The sequence below is a fragment of the Scyliorhinus canicula genome, chromosome 19, assembly GCF_902713615.1.
Source record: "Scyliorhinus canicula chromosome 19, sScyCan1.1, whole genome shotgun sequence".
NCBI classification, from domain to species: Eukaryota; Metazoa; Chordata; class Chondrichthyes; order Carcharhiniformes; family Scyliorhinidae; genus Scyliorhinus; species Scyliorhinus canicula.
Window position 1 is genome coordinate 1,095,840 of NC_052164.1, and position 18,992 is coordinate 1,114,831.

General features: G+C 48.0%; 1 protein-coding gene across 1 annotated transcript; it reads right to left on the reverse strand.

Moving 5' to 3' along the window:
* Positions 1–646: 646 nt before the first annotated feature.
* On the reverse strand, positions 647–4,765 carry neurod2 (neuronal differentiation 2). The gene is made up of 2 exons (XM_038779326.1): positions 4,515–4,765; positions 647–2,705 (listed from the first exon to the last, which is right to left on the reverse strand). The coding sequence occupies exon 2, from the start codon at positions 2,698–2,700 to the stop codon at positions 1,636–1,638; it is 1,065 nt and encodes a 354-aa protein (XP_038635254.1). The 5' UTR covers positions 2,701–2,705; positions 4,515–4,765; the 3' UTR covers positions 647–1,635.
* Positions 4,766–18,992: the final 14,227 nt, after the last annotated feature.

The window sequence follows — 18,992 nt, forward strand, 5'->3', positions numbered from 1 at the left end:
GTAGGTGGGGTGGTGGTGGGGTGGGGGGGTGAGTGGGGTAGGTGGGTGGGGGTGGGGGGTGTGGGGGTGGGGTGAGGTGTAGGTGGGGTGGTGGCGGGGTGGGGGGGTGAATGGGGTAGGTGGGGTGGGGGGATGGGGTGGGGGTGGGGTGGGGTGAGGGGTAGGTGGTGGGGTGGGGGGGTGAGTGGGGTAGGTGGGGTGGTGGTGGGGGTGTGAGTGGTGTGGGTGGGGTGGTGGGGTGGGGGGGTGAATGGGGTAGGTGGGTGGGGGTGCGGTGGGGTGGTGGTGTGGTGGGGGGGGTGAGTTGGGTAGGTGGGTGGGGGAGTGGGGGGGTGGGGTGAGGGGTAGGAGTGGTGGTGGTGGGGGTGGGGGTGAGTGGGGTAGGTGGGTGGGGGTGCGGGGGGGTGGTGGGGGGGGGGGGGTGAGTTGGGTAGGTGGGTGGGGGAGTGGGGGGGTGGGGTGAGGGGTAGGTGTGGTGGTGGTGGGGGGGGGTGAGTTTCGTAGGTGGGTGGGGGGGTGGGGGGGTGGGGTGAGGGGTAGGTGTGGTGGTGATGGGGTGGGGGGGTTGGGTAGGTGGGTGGGGGAGTGGGGGGTGGGGTGAGGGGTAGGTGGGTGGGGGAGTGGGGGGGGGGTGGGGTGAGGGGTAGGTGTGGTGGTGGGGTGGGGGGGGGGGTGATCAGGTGACAATTGCCTCCTGACGTCTTGTTTGATGTGAATTTTTCCCCACACATTCTCCAGGATCCCTGACACTGAGATGTTCCTGCTGGGATTTGGCTAAAGGGGAAGGTTGACCATTTGATGGGCAGTCCCAGGGGTTATATCCAGTTCAGTGACGGGAAACTGTTCATTTTGTTTTAAGTTGACAAAACAGAATGAACTGAAATAAATGTTTTCGGGGTTTAGCGCAGAGATCATTGGGAAAGTTTCCACGTTTTAAATGTTCCTTTTGCATAATCAGATTTTTCTTAAAACATTTTACAAAACAAAAGAATTTGTAACAAACGTCGTCTTTTCACAAATAGAAAATCTTGTGGTAGCGCCGTCTGGAAAATAAATAGCATTTGTTTTTTTTTAAATATCGGAAGAAATGAAGTTTGAAAGTCGAGTTACCGAGAGAAAATGCAGCAGATTCCTAATCAAATAGTCCACGGCGCAGGAACCAGTGCAAAACGCTGATTGGTCCAAGTTACAGAGGAACAGGAGCAGGCCATTCATCCCATCAAGTCTGTCCCCAGTGAGGGTCCATCAGACGCAATGGTGTGGATTTTAATTTCTACTTGCATAGATTTCCGTTATTGCTTTCAGAGGCATCGTCCGCGTCACTGTCACAGTCACATCATCTTAAAGAGCAGAAAGGGTGAAATATCCAAATGTACACAGGTCCGAGCGGAGACATCCCCGATCCAATTGCAGCCAGTGAGAGTGAGGACACAATGTATTCCTTGCACATTGAGCATTTCTCCCAATCACACATTCCTCAGGGAGCTGTGGGATCTGGGTCAGTATGAGCTGTGGGAAGCTGCAGCCCCCCCTTCCTCAGGACAGGCTGCAGATTGGGGCAGAGTTTGGGACTGGCCCCCTGAGGGAGGGTTACTCGGTTCAATCACACCCTCGGCTGCAACATAGTCTCTTTATTTAATTGTGAAAAAAAGCGTTGAGTTCTTCATAAACAGGAGTCCTGTCGTGGTGGCCCTGGCTGTCATAAGGAAGCAGGGTGTCTGGGTGGAAGCCGGTGCGCAGGGCTGGGTTATTGAAGAGTAGCCCATGGCTCGGGCCCCGGGAGCCGGCTACTGCAGAGTAGTGCATGGTGTAGTGATAATTCTTGTCCTGGTCTGGGGAGGACTCCCCCTTCAGGGGGTAAGTACCGTTGGTGCAAAGTGAGGGACTGAGCGGCCCCTCCAGTTCTGAGCTGGTATATTCTGGGGACGTGTTCCCATACAGATGTTCATAGGTGGAGCAGTAGGGGTGCGAGCGGAGAGGGTGGCTGTTGGCAGGCCCGGGCTGGCACTGGGGGCTGGGCAGCCTGGCACACTGGTAAGAGTAGGGGTGCATGGCGAAGGAGGAGTTGGGGGCGTGCAGGCGCCCCGTGTCCTGGCTCTGCTCCGTCAGGAAGTTGCGGGAGTTGAGCTGTAAGCAGCCAGCCACCAGGTTGGTGGTGGGTTGGGACAGACCCTTACACAGAGTCTGCACATAGGACACCAGGTCCGGCCTCTTGCCCGATCTCAGGATCTCAGACAAAGCCCAGATGTAGTTCTTCGCCAGTCGGAGTGTTTCTATTTTAGAAAGTTTCTGTGTCTTTGAGTAACACGGGACCACTTTGCGGAGATTGTCCAGAGCCGAGTTCAGATCGTGCATCCTGTTCCTCTCGCGGGTATTCGCTTTGTGCCTCCTCAGTTTGAACCGCTCCATCCTCGCCTTGGTCATTTTCCTCCGTTTGGGACCACGTTTCCTGGGCCTGGCCCCGTTTTCCTCATCAACCTCGTCTTCCTCCCCCTCCTCCTCCTCCATCCCTGTCTCCACCTCCTCATTGTTCGGGGCTCCACTCATTGAATCCTCAGCCTGACTATCCACCGGCTCACAGCTCTCACTCTTTCTCTCTTCCCTCATTTTGTCTTCGTCGCTCTCGCTGTCATCCGCCCAGGCCGTGTATTTCTGGCCCTCGGGGATGAGGGTAGGGTCACTGAAGAGTCTTGTCAACATTCTTACTGTTCAATCGGGAATTAAAACACACTTTTAATATCATGCTCAGCACTTAGTCCCAGAAAATTAAACCCCAAACAGAACACCACAATATCCCAAATCTTCCTGATTTCAGCAGTGGGTCATAGAATCAGAGAATTTACAGTGCAGGCGGCCATTCGGCCCATCGAGTCTGCACCAGCCCTTGGAAAGAGCACCCTACTTAACCCCTCGCTTCCACCCTATCCCCGTAACCCAGTAACCCCACCGTACCTTTTTTGGACACTAATGGCAACTTATCATGGCCAATCCACCTAACCTGCATGCCTTTGGACTGTGGGAGGAAACCGGAGCACCCGGAGGAAACCCACGCAGACACGGGGAGGATGTGCAGACTCCGCACAGACAGTGACCCAGCAGGGAATCAAACCTGGGACCCTAGAGCTGTGAGGCAACTGTGCTAACCACTGTGCTACCGTGCTGCCCATTAACCACTGTGCCACCCTCATTAAATTTTAAGGGTCATTAAACTTTCCCAGGACTTTTCCAGCCATACCAGCAGATTTGGGCTGTGGCCAGTGACCGGGAAGTGTTGATGCAGAGAAACGTCGGGAGTGAAACACTGAGACATGTTTGCAGAACATGCGCTGGATTATCTGGGTGCTGGATCTCCCCGACCTCTCTTTAAAGGTCACTGGGCTAAATCGCTGGCTTTGAAAGCAGACTAAGCAGGCCAGCAGCACGGGTTCAATTCCCCTATCTGCCTCCCCGAACAGGCGCCGGAATGTGGCGACTAGGGGCTTTTCACAGCAACTTCATTCGAAGCCTACTTGTGACAATAAGCGATTTTCATTTCATTTTTTCATTTTTGTGGTTAAAGGGGAGAGGGACATTGTGAAACGAGAAGGTTGCGGTTGGCTCAGTCTGAACAAACGGAACTTTAATCAGTCTCCCGAGATGGAGGAATCTGCAGTTAAATTCCAAACATATCGGAACAATTTGCCTTTCAGGATTTTGCAATTTATTGTTTCGATTATTTTCAGGTTTTCTCAAAACCCGTTTTTGGACAATTTTAATCTTTAATTTGATAATAAAAAAATAAATGAAATACTTGCGGAATCGATGCTGTGTTTATACAGTTTGCACGCATTCCCCAATTCTTGTTCCATCCTGAAATCTAATCGTGTCTATTTATCTGTGAAGATTTGAGCTGATTTGAAGCTGGGGGTGGAGAATCTGCTGCTGATCATTCACAAGGACAATCGGCCACACATTCTATTCCAGCAAATTTCTTCAACTTCATTCTGGAGAAACTTAGGAACTTATTTTAAAAATTCTATATTTCCTTTTTAACGGCGAAGTAGTGAAATATGGGAGCTGCGGAGTCCGGGGAAATGGGTCGGTTCGTCTCCCCAAATGTCCCCAATTCAACCGCTGCCGGCAGCTGAGAATCTCCCCAAATCCCATCTTCACCGGCAGATTTTTAGAGATTGAGACATAAAGGATACAAGTTTAGTGACGGGTTCAGCAGATGCTGCACATTATTCACTGAAGTCAGTGTCACTGAGTCTGGGCCCCTGCCGCTGCCCAGCCCCCTCCCCAGCCCCCCTGCCCCCTGCCCAGCCCCCCTGCCCAGCCCCCCTGCCCCCCTGCCCCCTCCCCAGCCCCCTGCCCCCTCCCCAGTCCCCCTGCCCCCTCCCCAGCCCCCCCGCACCCTCCCAGCCCCCCTGCCCTCTCCCCAGTCCCCTGCCCCCTTCCCAGCCCCCCCCCCCCCCCCTCCCCCCTGCCCCCTCCCCAGCCCCTGCCCCCCCCCCCCCCCCCTCCAGGCAGCTTACCTGCTGGATGAGCCGAGCCGGGTTTATCTCATTGTTCACGGGCCACCTTCTGGGATTCGGGTTCTGGGCGTTTTGCAAATCTGCTCATCGCCAATGTATCGACTGGAGGAGAGTGGCACCTCCACCAAACTGCGGTACCAGCCCCGGTGCCAGGCCATATGGTAGCACGTCATTGGCAGCAGGCATCACATGAGAGGCACTGATTGACATGCGGAGCGTTCAAATCCCCGGTCCCCCCGGGACCCGGGCTCACCATCTGTCACCCGCCTAACTCCCTCCACACACAGCGGAGCAGCTCCCAGCTCAGAGCCGCCCACACTGCACCCCCTCCCCTAACCCTGCACCTCTCCCCTAACCCTGCACCCCTAACCCTAACCCTTCACCCCTCCCCTAACCCTGCACCCCTAACCCTAACCCTGCACCCCTCCCCTAACACTGCACCCCTAACTCTAACCCTACACCACCTCCCCTAACCCTGCACCCCGAACCCTAACCCTGCACCCCTCCCCTAACACTGCACCCCACCCCTAACACTGCACCCCTAACCCTAACCCTGCACCCCTCCCCTAACACTGCACCCCTCCCCTAACACTGCACCCCCTCCCCTAACCCTGCACCCCTCCCCTAACACTGCACCCCTAACCCTAACACTAAACCACCTCCCCTAACCCTTCACCCTTCCCCTAACACTGCACCCCTCCCCTAACCCTGCACCCCTCCCCTAACACTGGACCCCACCCCTAACACTGCACCCCTAACCCTAACCCTACACCACCTCCCCTAACCCTTTACCCTTCCCCTAACACTGCACCCCTCCCCTAACCCTGCACCCCTCCCCTAACACTGCACCCCACCCCTAACACTGCACCCCACCCCTAACCCTACACCACCTCCCCTAACCCTGCACCCCTCCCCTAACCCTACACCCCCTCCCCTAACCCTGCACCCCTAACCCTAACCCTGCACCCCCTCCCCTAACCCTACACCCCCTCCCCTAACCCTGCACCCTTAACCCCTAACCCTACACCACCTCCCCTAACCCTGCACCCCTCCCCTAACCCTACATCCCCACCCCTAACACTGCACCCCTCCCCTAACCCTGCACCCCTAACCCTAACCCTGCACCCCTCCCCTAACCCTACACCCCCTCCCCTAACCCTGCACCCCCTCCCCTAACCCTACACCCCCTCCCCTAACCCTGCACCCTTAACCCCAACACTACACCACCTCCCCTAACCCTGCACCCCTCCCCTAACCCTACACCCCCACCCCTAACACTGCACCCCTCCCCTAACCCTACACCCCCTCCCCTAACCCTGCACCCCGCCCCTAACACTGCACCCCTCCCCTAACCCTGCACCCCTCCCCTAACCCTGCACCCCCTCCCCTAACCCTACACCCCCAACCCTAACCCTACATCCCCTCCCCTAACCCTACACCCCTCCCCTAACCCTGCACCCCCTCCCCTAACCCTACACCCCTAACCCTACACCCCTCCCCCAACCCTGCACCCCCTCCTCTAACCCTACACCCACTCCCCTAACCCTGCAGCCCCTCCCCTAACCCTACACCCCTCCCCTAACCCTACACCCCTCCCCCAACCCTGCACCCCCTCCTCTAACCCTACACCCACTCCCCTAACCCTGCAGCCCCTCCCCTAACCCTGCACCCCTAACCCTAACCCTACACCCCCTTCTCTAACCCTACACCCCTAACCCTACACCCCTCCCCCAACCCTGCACCCCCTCCTCTAACCCTACACCCACTCCCCTAACCCTGCAGCCCCTCCCCTAACCCTACACCCCTCCCCTAACCCTACACCCCTCCCCCAACCCTGCACCCCCTCCTCTAACCCTACACCCACTCCCCTAACCCTGCAGCCCCTCCCCTAACCCTACACCCCCTTCTCTAACCCTACACCCCCTTCCCTAACACTGCACCCCCTCCCCTAACCCTACACCCCCTTCTCTAACCCTGCACCCCTCCCCTAACACTGCAGCCCCTCCCCTAACACTGCACCCCAACCCTAACCCTGCACCCCCTCCCCTAACCCTACACCTCCTCCCCTAACCCCGCACTCCCTTCTCTAACCCTGCACCCCTCCCCTAACACTGCAGCCCCTCTCCTAACTCTGCACCCCTTACCCTGCACCCCTCCCTCAACCTGCACCCTCCCCCTAATCCTGCACTCCCTCCCCCAACCCTGCACCCCCTCCTCCGAACCCTGCACCCCCTCCCCCCAACCCTGCACCCCCTCCCCTAACCCCGCACCCATCCCCCTAACCCTGCACCCCCTCTCCCCAACCCTGCACCCCCTCCCCCTAACCCCACAGCCCCTCCCCCTAACACTGCACCCCCTCCCCAACCCCGCACCCCCTCCCCCTAACCCTGCACCCCCTCCCGTAACCCTGCACCACCTCCCCCTAACCCTGCACACCCTCCCCTAACCCTGGACCCCCTCCCCTAACCCTGCACCCCCTCCCCTAAACCTGCACCCCCTCCCCTAACCCTACACCCCTAACCCTGCACCCCTCCCCTAACCCTAACCCTGCACCCCCTCCCCTAACACTGCAGCCCCTCCCCTAACCCTGCACCCCCTCCCCGAACCCTGCACCCCCTCCCCTAACCCTGCACCCCCCCATCCCCCCCCCCCCCCCCCCCCAACCATACCCCAGCGCCTGGGTGTTTTTTTTCTCCGTTTTGGGAGAATTGTGATGTTAATGATTCCGTTTCTCTGGGTCTGAGCAGAAACGCTCCATCCGCCGGGGCTGGCACGGAGCAAACCCCACTTTATAAAGAGGAGATTTCCTGCCAGTTTCATGTTGGTAAAATCAAACAAAAAACTCAGATTTGTGCAGTGCCCCGTCCAAAGTGGTTTAACAAATGCAGAGGTAGAAACTGTACCGTATTTACCCAAACACACAGCGCAATATTTACCCCGCTTCCTTGTGTCTACGCACCTTCTAATTTCTCCATTAATTCCCCACAAGTTATATTTTCCGGGAACATTTTATAATTAAAACAAGAACAATGGCAACATACTGAGCACACAGTGCTGGAATTCTGAAACAAAACACAAGATACTGGAAATACTCAGAAAGTCAGACAGCAAGGCGAGAATCAGAGTTAACCATTTACACTTGGAGCTCTGTAACTAACGCACGGAATGAGGGTTTGCTGCAATTACCCGCAGCTAATTATCCTGCCAAGCCACCCTGGGACCCACTCTAATGGCCAACCCCAGGTATTTACCCTGAATATTGGGTATTTACCCTGGAACTCGGTATTTACCCTGAATATTGGGTATTTACCCAAGAACCTGGTATTCACCCTGAATATTGGATATTGGCTATTTACCCTGAGACAGTATTTACCCTGTATATTGGGTATTTACCCTGGAACTCGGTATTTACCCTGAATATTGATTTGCTTTTGATTAGATTTATTGTCATGTGTAACCAGGTACAGTGAAAAGTGTTGTCGGGCGTACAGTCCAGAGAGATTATTCCATACATGAAAATATAGGACATACAATAAACACACAATGTAAATACATTGTCAGACATCAAGTGAAGCACACGGAGTGTAGTGCTACTTATCAGAGAAGATGTGGGAAGAGATCTGTTCAGTCCATAAGAGGGTCATTCAGAAGTCTGGGAACAGCGGGGAAGAAGCTGTTTTTGAATCTGTTAGTGCCTGTTCTCAGACTTTTGTATCTCCTGCCCGATGGAAGAAGTTGGAAGAGAGAATAAGCTGGGTGGGAGGGATCTTTGATTATGCTGCCCACTTTCCCAAGGCAGCGGGAGGTGTAGACAGAGTCAATGGATGGAGGGCAGTATCATGTGATGGAAATCTTAAAGTGCATCAAGGTAGATAAATAAATCCCTGGGGCCTGATTAAATGTATTCCAGGAGATTGTGCAAAGCTAGGAAATAAATTGTGGGTCCCCTAGCTGAGATATTTGAATCGTCGACAGCCATATGGGAGGTACCTGAAGATTGGAGGGAAGCAAATATTGTGCCCTTGTTTAAGAAGGGTCACAGGGAAAAGCCTGGGAACTACAGACCGGTGAGCCGAACGTATGTTCGTAGTATGTTCGGTAGGTAAGTTGTTTGAAGGTATTCTGAGAGACAGGATCTACAGGCATTTAGAGAGGCAAGGATTGATTAGGGACAGTCAGCATGGCTTTGTGAGTGGAAAATCATGTCTCACAAATTTGATTCAGTTTTTAAAGGGGTAATCAGAAGGTAGATGAGGGCAGTGCAGTTGATGTTGTCTACAAGGACCTTAGCAAGGCCTTTGACAAGGTGCCATGTGGTAGGTTGCATAAGGTTAAATCGCACAGGATCCAGGGTGAGGTAGCCAATTGGAAACAAAATTGGCTTGACAACAGAAGGTGGTTGTGGAGGATCATTTTTCAAACTGGAGGCCTGTGACCAGTGGTGTGCCTCAGGAATCAGTGCTGTGTCCACTGTTATTTGTTATTTATATTAATGATTTGGATGAGAATTTAGGAGGCATGGTTAGCAAGTTTGTGGATGACACCAAGATTGGTGGCATAGTGGACAGTGAAGAAGGTTATCTAGGATTGCAACAGGATCTTGATCAATTGGGCCAGTGGGCCAATGAATGGCAGATGGATTTTAATTTGGATAAATGTGAGGTGATGCATTTTGGTAGATCGAATCGGGGCAGGACCTACTCATTTAATGGTAGGGAGTTGGGGAGAGTTATAGAATAAAGAGATTGAGGGGTACAGGTTCATAGCTTCTTGAAGGTGGAGTTGCAGGTGGACAGGGTGGTGAAGAAGGCATTCAGCAGGCTGGGTTTCATTGGACAGAGCATTGAATACAGGAGTTTGGACGTCTTGTTGAAGTTGTACAGGATATTAGTAAGGCCACACTTGGAATACTGTGAACAGTTCTGCCTACCCTATTATAGAAAGGATATTATTAAACTAGAAAGAGTCCAAAAAATATTTACTAGGATGCTACCGGGACTTGATGGTTTGGGTTATAAGGAGAGGCTGGATAGACTGGGACTTTTTCCCCTGGAGCTTAGGAGGCTTAGGCGTGACCTTATAGAGGTTTATAAAATAATGAGGATAATCAGTAGTCAGAAAATTAATGAAAAAGGTCTGCGGGACAGAATTAATCCCCAATTGGAGAGGCAAGGATTAATCAAGGATAGTCAGCATTGCTTTGTCAAAGGGTGATTATGTCTAACATATTCGAATTTTTTGAGAAGGTGACTAAGTGTGTAGGTGAGGGCAGTAGTCTACATGGACTTCAGTAAGGCTTTTGACAAGGTCTTGCATGGGAGACTGATCAAGAAGATAAGAGCCCATGGTGTCCAGGGCAATTTGGAAAATGGATCCAAAGTTGGCTTTGTGGCAGAGTGTGATGGGCGAAGGTTGTTTTTATGACAGGAAGCATGTGTCCAATGGTGTTCCGCAGGGACCGGTGCTGGGACCTTCGCTGTTTGTAGTGCACATGAATGATCTGGATGTGAATGTGGGGATTTGATCAGTAAAGTTGCAGATTAAATGAAAATTGGTGGTGTGGCAAAGAGTGAGGAGGAAAGGCTCAGGTTACAGGACAATATCGACCGGCTGGTCACTGGGCAGAACTGTGGCAAATGTGTGAGGTGATGCATTTTGGGAGGACTAACAAGGTTAGGTAATAAACAATGAACGGTAGGATGCTGGGAAGTACAGAGGGCCGGCGGGACCTTGGGGTGCATGTCCAAATATCCCTGAAGGCAGCAAGGGAGGTAGATAAGGTGGTTAAGGAGGCAGATGGGATACTTGCCTTTATTAGTTGAGGCATAGAATATAAGAGCAGGAAGGTGATGATGTATAAAACGCTGGTGAGGCCACAGCTGGAGTACTGTGTGCAGTTCTCGTCGCCACTCTATAGGAAGGATGTGATTTCACTGGAGAGGGTGCAGAGGAGATTCACCAGGATGTTGCCTGGGCTGGAGTGTCTCAGCTATGGGGAGAAGCTGGTTAGGCTGGGGCTGTTCTCCTTGGAGCAGAGAAGGTAGAGCCCCCCTGATTGAGGTGCACAGAAGTGTGAGGGACATAGATGGGGTGTTTACGAAGAAATCTTTCCCCTTAGTCAAGGGGTCAATAACCAGGGGGCGAGATTTAAGGTAAGAGGCAGAAGATTTAGAGGGGATGTGAGGAAACACTATTTGGTGGGAATCTGGGACTCGCTGCCTGATAGGGCAGTGGAGGCAGGAATCCTCACAACATTTAAGAAGTATTCAGATGAGTATTAAAACACCACAGCCTAAAAGGACAGGGACAAAGAGCTGGAAATGTGAGTAGAATAGAATGTGCTGGATGGCCAGTGTGGACAGGATGGGCCAATCTGTGCTGTAAAACTGTGTGACTCTGTGCCCTGGTATTTACTGTGTAGGTTGTGCATTTATCCAGGACCCGATATTTCCCTGTATACAGTATTATATCTTTACTATTCAGGAATTCCCTGACCATGGACTGACCAGGCAGTTACCCTGCTGTATCAGTGAATTCAGCATTTCCTCTATTAATGCCAGTCTTTCTGAATGTTGAACATTAACCCTATCCACTGCATTTTGTATTTATTAGAGGATTTACATTCTGCACCCGGCCCAAACTATAATCACTATTTGCCTGTTGTACTTTACACGACTTTCATCAATCGGGTACCAATTATGTTTAATTTATGTCACACTTATCCTGTTATATTTAGTCTATATATTCTGCCGTAACACCGGACGTGATAAACCTAACCTGTTTTATTTTTCTTTTGTTCAAGTTCGTTTATCTAGATATGTGCCGATTAATGTCAGATATCCGAAGCTTCCTACACTGGGAGACTGCCTGCTGAGTTCCCTCCACATATATAGTGGCCGTGCGATATGTTTGATAAAATGCTCTTCATGTTAGTTAACATCTACACACAGGACTTACCTTCTGTCATTCAGCATTATCCCTACATGGACTGTATCCACCGTATTTATCTGTAAATGTTAGATTTATAGGGCGCATCTTCTATCACCAAATACTCGATATACGGAACATGGAGACACTTTTATCTGTACAGACTATATTTATGATTTATTAGAATTTACATGCATTTCTCTGTGCATAATATATTAAACAGATAGATTTTATTAACCCTGTCTATATCATATTGACCCTATATATTGATACAGTCCCAATTGATGTTAGAACTGGACGGGAAAATCCCAGAATGGAACCCTGGTTCAAAATACCCTCTTTAAATAAAGCATGGAGGAACAGAGTCATATGACTGCTGATTAGTTTTAACAACAAGGGAAAAACATTTATTAAACATTAAAAATTGAATTATGATTCAATATTCCTTTAACCTCCCCCCTTAATTTAACAACCACACACAGATTTTAAGATGAACACAGATTACAAATCTCCAGTGGTCTCATTAGCACAAAGACCCTTGTAATCACACACATAATGACTGTGGGCAAATGCACTCTGAACCCCAAGTGAATATTTGTGCAAGTCTCCTCAGAATCCCCCCAGTTCATTACCACATGAGAGTTCCCAAACTCCACTCCCACAAACACACTTCAAAACCTTCTCTCAAAATTATGCTTTTCCACAGCAGTTTGCAATCTGAAATCCAGACCAGGTTTTCCAAATGACTCTTTTGAACAAGATGTGGAGATGCCGGCATTGGACTGGGGTGAACACAGTAAGAAGTATTACAACATCAGGTTAAAGTTCAACAGGTTTGTTTCAAATCACTAGCTTTCGGAGCACTGCTTCCTCAGGAAAGGAAGGAGCAGTGCTCCGAAAGCTAGTGATTTGAAACAAACCTGTTGGACTCTAACCTGGTATGTAAGGCTTCTTACTTTTAACAAAGCTTTGCTCCACTTTTAACAACAAACCCAAATCAGGATTTTACACAACCCCCGTTAAGATTTCATTGTCTTAACTGCTTTGCAAACTGCTCACAATTGCTTTGACTCTCAATTCCCGACTGTATTAAAAATACATCAAATGTTTCCTCCACCTCTGAAGTCTGCTGTCCCACTTCAAATCTAGTTACTGCAATTGTCTTATTAACTCAGAACACTTTTTTTACTCTTCCCAGAATTATACTGAACCATACTTTGGTCTCTATTCACTTAACTCCAGAATTCTTGGTCACTTCTGTTCACTTAGGGGCCCTTGCAGTTTGTGAATCATGTAAATAATTAATAGGACAACCTTAGATTACAGGAGGATATCGCCGGGCTGGTCAGATGGGCTGATCAGTGGAAATGAAATTCAATCCAGATTGAGGTGATGCACTTGGGCAGGACAAACAAGGCAAGGGGAATACATGATAAATGGCAAAACCCTGGGAAGCACCGAGGATCAGAGGGATCTTGCTGTGCATGCACACCTGTCCCTTGAGGTAGCAGAGCAGGTGGATACAATGGTTAAGAAGGCAGATGGTATTCTTGCCTTTATTATCTGAGGCCTAGAGTTTAAGAGCAGGGAGGTTATGCTGGAACTGTATAAAATGTTAGTTAGGCCACAGCTAGAGTATTGTGCGCAGTTCTGGAATCCACATTATAGGAGGGATGTGATAGCACTGGAAAGGGTGCAGAGGAGATTTACCAGGATGTTGCCTGGGCTGGAGAGTGTTAGTTATGAAGGGATTGGATAGACTGGGGTTGTTTTGCCTGGAGCAGAGGAGACTGAGGGGGGACATGATTGAGGTGTATAAAATTATGAGGGGCATAGATAGAGGGGACAGGAAGAAACATTTCCCCTTGGTGGAGGGATCAATGACCAGGGGGCAGAGATGTAAGGTGAGGGGCAGGAGGTTTAGAGGAAATGTGAGGAATAACCCTTTCACCCAGAGGGTAGTGGGAATCTGGAACCCGCTGCCTGAGAGGGTGGTAGAGGCGGGAACCCTCACAACATTTAAAAAGTATTTAGATGAACACGTGAAATGCCACAGTACACAAGTCTATGATCCAAGTTCTGGAAAATGGTGTTGGAATAGACAGGTGCCTGTGGGTCAGTGTGGACTCAATAAGATGAAAGGCTGCTTTCCGTGTTGTAAAAACTCAATGATTATGACTCTATTTCTCTAACTTGCTTAACCAGCTGTTCTTCATTCCTCTGCGTTTGTTTTTTAAAATCATTATTCTATGGTATGGCTTTTCCTCTGGCAAAGCTGAGAGAGATGTTCTGCCTCTAGTCTTCTGAACTAACTGTTTCTAGAAGAGCTGTGAGAAATGCCTTCTCTCTCACTACCTATCTTCAACTGCAATCCAATTAGCCAAACAAAAACTTTAAAGCTTCTCTACCTTAGAAGTCCCCAGTTGCTAAGCAACTCCCACATGCTTATGTCTTTCATTTATTCTTCACAGCTGGAACTTAATCAACACCTACACATATAGACACCTTTGTCTTTCATGAATATAACAATAGGTTTTACCTTTCCAGGCACAGAAACATTAAATTAAACCCTCTTAAAACTATACCTTATGTCTATTGTTTACCAATACAAATATAAATCCCTTAAAACTACCTTTATTTTCCTAGCAATATAACATATTAACCCTGTATATGTTGTATTAACCCTTTACATGTCGGAGGCAGCACAATAGCACAATGGCTAGCACTATTGCTTCACAGCGCCAGGATCCCGGGTTCGATTCTCGGCTTGGGTCACTGGCTGTGCACGTTCTCCCCGTGTCTGCGTGGATTTCCTCCGGGTGCTCCGGTTTAATAAGAACATAAGAACTAGGAGCAGGAGTAGGCCATCTGGCCCCTCGAGCCTGCTCCGCCATTCAATGAGATCATGGCTGATCTTTTGTGGACTCAGCTCCACTTTCCGGCCCGAACACCATAACTCTTAATCCCTTTATTCTTCAAATGCTGTACTGTGCTGTACTGTTTCCTCTCACAAGTCCCGAAAAACCTGCTTGTTAGGTGAATTGGACATTGTGAATTCTCCCTCTGTGTACCTGAACAGGTGCCGGAATGTGGCAACTAGGGGCTTTTCACAGTAACTTCATTGTAGTGTTAATATAAGCCTACGTGTGACACTGATAAAGATTATTAACCCTGTATACAATCTATCCAATATATTTGGAATATACTGCCTTTGGTTATACTGTATTTTTAACTTTTTTATTTTTCCAGTTAAGGGGCAAATTAGCGTGGCCAATCCACCTAGCTTGCACATCTTTGGAGTTGTGGGGGCAAGACCCACGCTGACACGGGGGAAAATGCAAACTCCACACGGACAGTAACCCGGGGCCAAGATGAAACCCGTGTCCTCTGTGCCATGAGGTGGCTGTACTGTGCTGTACTGTGCTGTACTGTGCTATACTGTGCTATACTGTGCTGTACTGTGCTGTACTGTGCTGTACTGTGCTATACTGTGCTGTACTGTGCTGTACTGTTCTATATCTATATATCTATTATCCCTATATACAATATACTGGCTCTGTCTGTACTGTATTATCCCTATATATAATACACTGGCTCTTTCTATATTGTATTATCCCTATATATAATATACTGACACTGTCTGTACTGTATTATCCCTATATATAATATACTGGCTCTTTCTATATTGTATTATCCCTATATATAATATACTGACTCTTTCTATATTGTATTAATCCTATATATAATACACTGGCTCTTTCTATATTGTATTATCCCTATATATAATATACTGGCTCTTTCTATATTGTATTAACCCTATATATAATATACTGACTGTCTGTACTGTATTATCCCTATATATAATATACTGGCTCTTTCTATATTGTATTATCCCTATATATAATATACTGACTCTTTCTATATTGTATTAATCCTATATATAAGATACTGACTCTGTCTGTACTGTATTATCCCTATATATAATATACTGGCTCTTTCTATATTGTATTAACCCTATATATAATATACTGACTCTGTCTGTACTGTATTATCCCTATATATAATATACTGGCTCTTTCTATATTGTATTAACCCTATATATAATATACTGACTCTGTCTGTACTGTATTATCCCTATATATAATATACTGGCTCTTTCTATATTGTATTATCCCTATATATAATATACTGGCTCTTTCTATATTGTATTATCCCTATATATAATATACTGGCTCTTTCTATATTGTATTAACCCCATATATAATATACTGGCTCTATATATACCGTATTAACCCTATATATAATATACTGACTGTCTGTACTGTATTATCCCTATATATAATATACTGACTCTATCTATACCGTATTAACCCTATATATAATATACTGGCTCTTTCTATATTGTATTAACCCTATATATAATATACTGACTGTCTGTACTGTATTATCCCTATATATAATATACTGGCTCTTTCTATATTGTATTATCCCTATATATAATATACTGGCTCTATATATACCGTATTAACCCTATATATAATATACTGGCTCTTTCTATATTGTATTATCCCTATATATAATATACTGACTGTCTGTACTGTATTATCCCTCTATATAATATACTGGCTCTTTCTATATTATATTAACCCTATATATAATATACTGGCTCTTTCTATATTGTATTAATCCTATATATAATATACTGACTCTGTCTGTACTGTATTAACCCTATATATAATATACTGGCTCTTTCTATATTGTATTAACCCTATATATAATATACTGGCTCTATATATACCGTATTAACCCTATATATAATATACTGACTGTCTGTACTGTATTATCCCTATATATAATATACTGACTCTATCTATACCGTATTAACCCTATATATAATATACTGGCTCTTTCTATATTGTATTAACCCTATATATAATATACTGACTGTCTGTACTGTATTATCCCCATATATAATATACTGGCTCTTTCTATATTGTATTATCCCTATATATAATATACTGACTGTCTGTACTGTATTATCCCTCTATATAATATACTGGCTCTTTCTATATTATATTAACCCTATATATAATATACTGTCTCTTTCTATATTGTATTATCCCTATATATAATATACTGACTGTCTGTACTGTATTATCCCTCTATATAATATACTGGCTCTTTCTATATTATATTAACCCTATATATAATATACTGGCTCTTTCTATATTGTATTATCCCTATATATAATATACTGGCTCTTTCTATATTATATTAACCCTATATATAATATACTGGCTCTTTCTATATTGTATTATCCCTATATATAATAGACTGACTGTCTGTACTGTATTGGCCCTATATATAATATACTGACTCTATCTATACCGTATTAACCCTATATATAATATACTGACTCTGTCTGTACTGTATTAACCCTATATACAATATACTGGCTCTTTCTATACTGTATTAACCCCATATACAATATACTGACTCTGTCTGTACTGTAGTAACCCTATATATATAATATACTGACTCTGTCTGTACTGTATTAACCCTATATACAATATACTGGCTCTTTCTATACTGTATTAACCCTATATACAATATACTGACTCTGTACTGTACTGTATTAACCCTATATACAATATACTGACTCTTTCTGTACTGTAGTAACCCTATATATATAATATACTGACTCTGTCTGTACTGTATTAACCCTATATACAATATACTGGCTCTTTCTATACTGTATTAACCCTATATACAATATACTGACTCTGCCTGTACTGTATTAACCCTATATATAATATACTGACTCTGTCTGTACTGTATTAACCTATATATATTATAATGACTATCTGTACTGTATTGACCCTATATATAAAATACTGACTCTATCTATACCGTATTGACCCTATATATAATATACTGACTCTGTCTGTACTGTATTAACCCTATATACAATATACTGACTCTGTCTGTACTGTATTAACCCTATATATAATATATTGGCTCTTTCTATACTATATTAACCCTATATATAACATACTGGCTCTGTCCATGCTGTATTAACGCTGTATGTAATATACTGAATTTGTCTGTACTGTATTAATACTATATATAATATACTGGCTTGGTCTATACTGTGTTAACCCTATATATAATATACTGACTGTCTGTACTGTATGAACCCTATATATAATATACTGGCTCTTTCTATACTGCATTAGCCCTATATATAACATACTGGCTCTGTCCATGCTGTATTAACCTTACATATAACATACTGACTGTCTATACTGTTTTAACTCCATATATAATATCCTAACTCTATCTGTACTGTATTAAATTTTTTATTCATTTACGGGGCATCTTCATCCTAGGTGTGGGGGCTGTGAGGGTGGGGGTGGAGTGGGGCTGTGGAGGTGGAGTGGTGCTGATGGGGGGGTGGGGGTGGTGCTGGTGGGGGGGGGGTGGGGGTGGAGCTGGTGGGGGGGGTGGGGGAGGTGCTGATGGGGGGGTGGGGGTGGAGCTGGTGGGGGGGGGGTGGGGGTGGAGCTGGTGGGGGGGTGGGGGAGGTGCTGGTGGGGGTGGAGCTGGTGGGGGGGGTGGGGGAGGTGCTGATGGGGGGGTGGGGGTGGTGCTGGTGGGGGGGGTGGGGAGGTGCTGATGGGGGGGTGGGGGTGGAGCTGGTGGGGGGGGGTGGGGGTGGAGCTGGTGGGGGGGGTGGGGGGTGTGCTGGTGGGGGGGTGGGGGTGGAGCTGGTGGGGGGGTGGGGGAGGTGCTGGTGGGGGGGAGTGACACTGTGCCATGGGGAACCGCAACTCAGTGACCCGATGCCGACTTTCACCCAGGTGACCGCTCTTTCCTCGGCCCAGCCGACCATGTCGCGGGCCCTCTGCTCGTCCATGGTGAAGGGGCCGCAGCTCCGGCGATCCCCCCTGTCTTCTCCCGCTCTCGGCGGTTATGAGTGGCCCTCTCCTGGGGGAAGGGGGAACACAGAAAATGGCGAGTGTTAGACAGTCCGACACAAGCAGGTGGGTAACTGGTGGTTTCAGTGGCCAGGGCACCCGGGCATGCGGCTGGCATGGGTGCTGGCATGTGGTGCAGGGTGGGGGATACTGCCGCCCTCCAGGTTGGTGGGAAGGGGGGGGGGGGTTACAGGTGTGTGGGATGCGGTTTGGTGCCAGGGGCACAGTGCTGCCTACTCACCCTGGCCGCCCTGAGGAGGGCGTGCAGTTTCTTCTGGCACTGTTGGCCGGTCCGGATGGTGTTACCCACGGCACTGACCACCTCTGCCACCTGCATCCTGGCCCGGTGAATGGTGGAATCTAGCAGCCTCCTTCCCGGGCTGGGGTACGGGGTCGCCCGATCTCCTTCACAGTGTCGAGCAGCGTCTCCAGTTCCGTATTGGCGAATTTCAGCCTGACGGACCTGGCTGCCATCTTGTTGGCAGGGATGGTGGGAGTGGGGAGTGTAATGTGTGTGTGCGGCTGGGATGAGTGTGTGTGGGGACTGTAATGTGTGTGTGCGGCTGGGATGAGT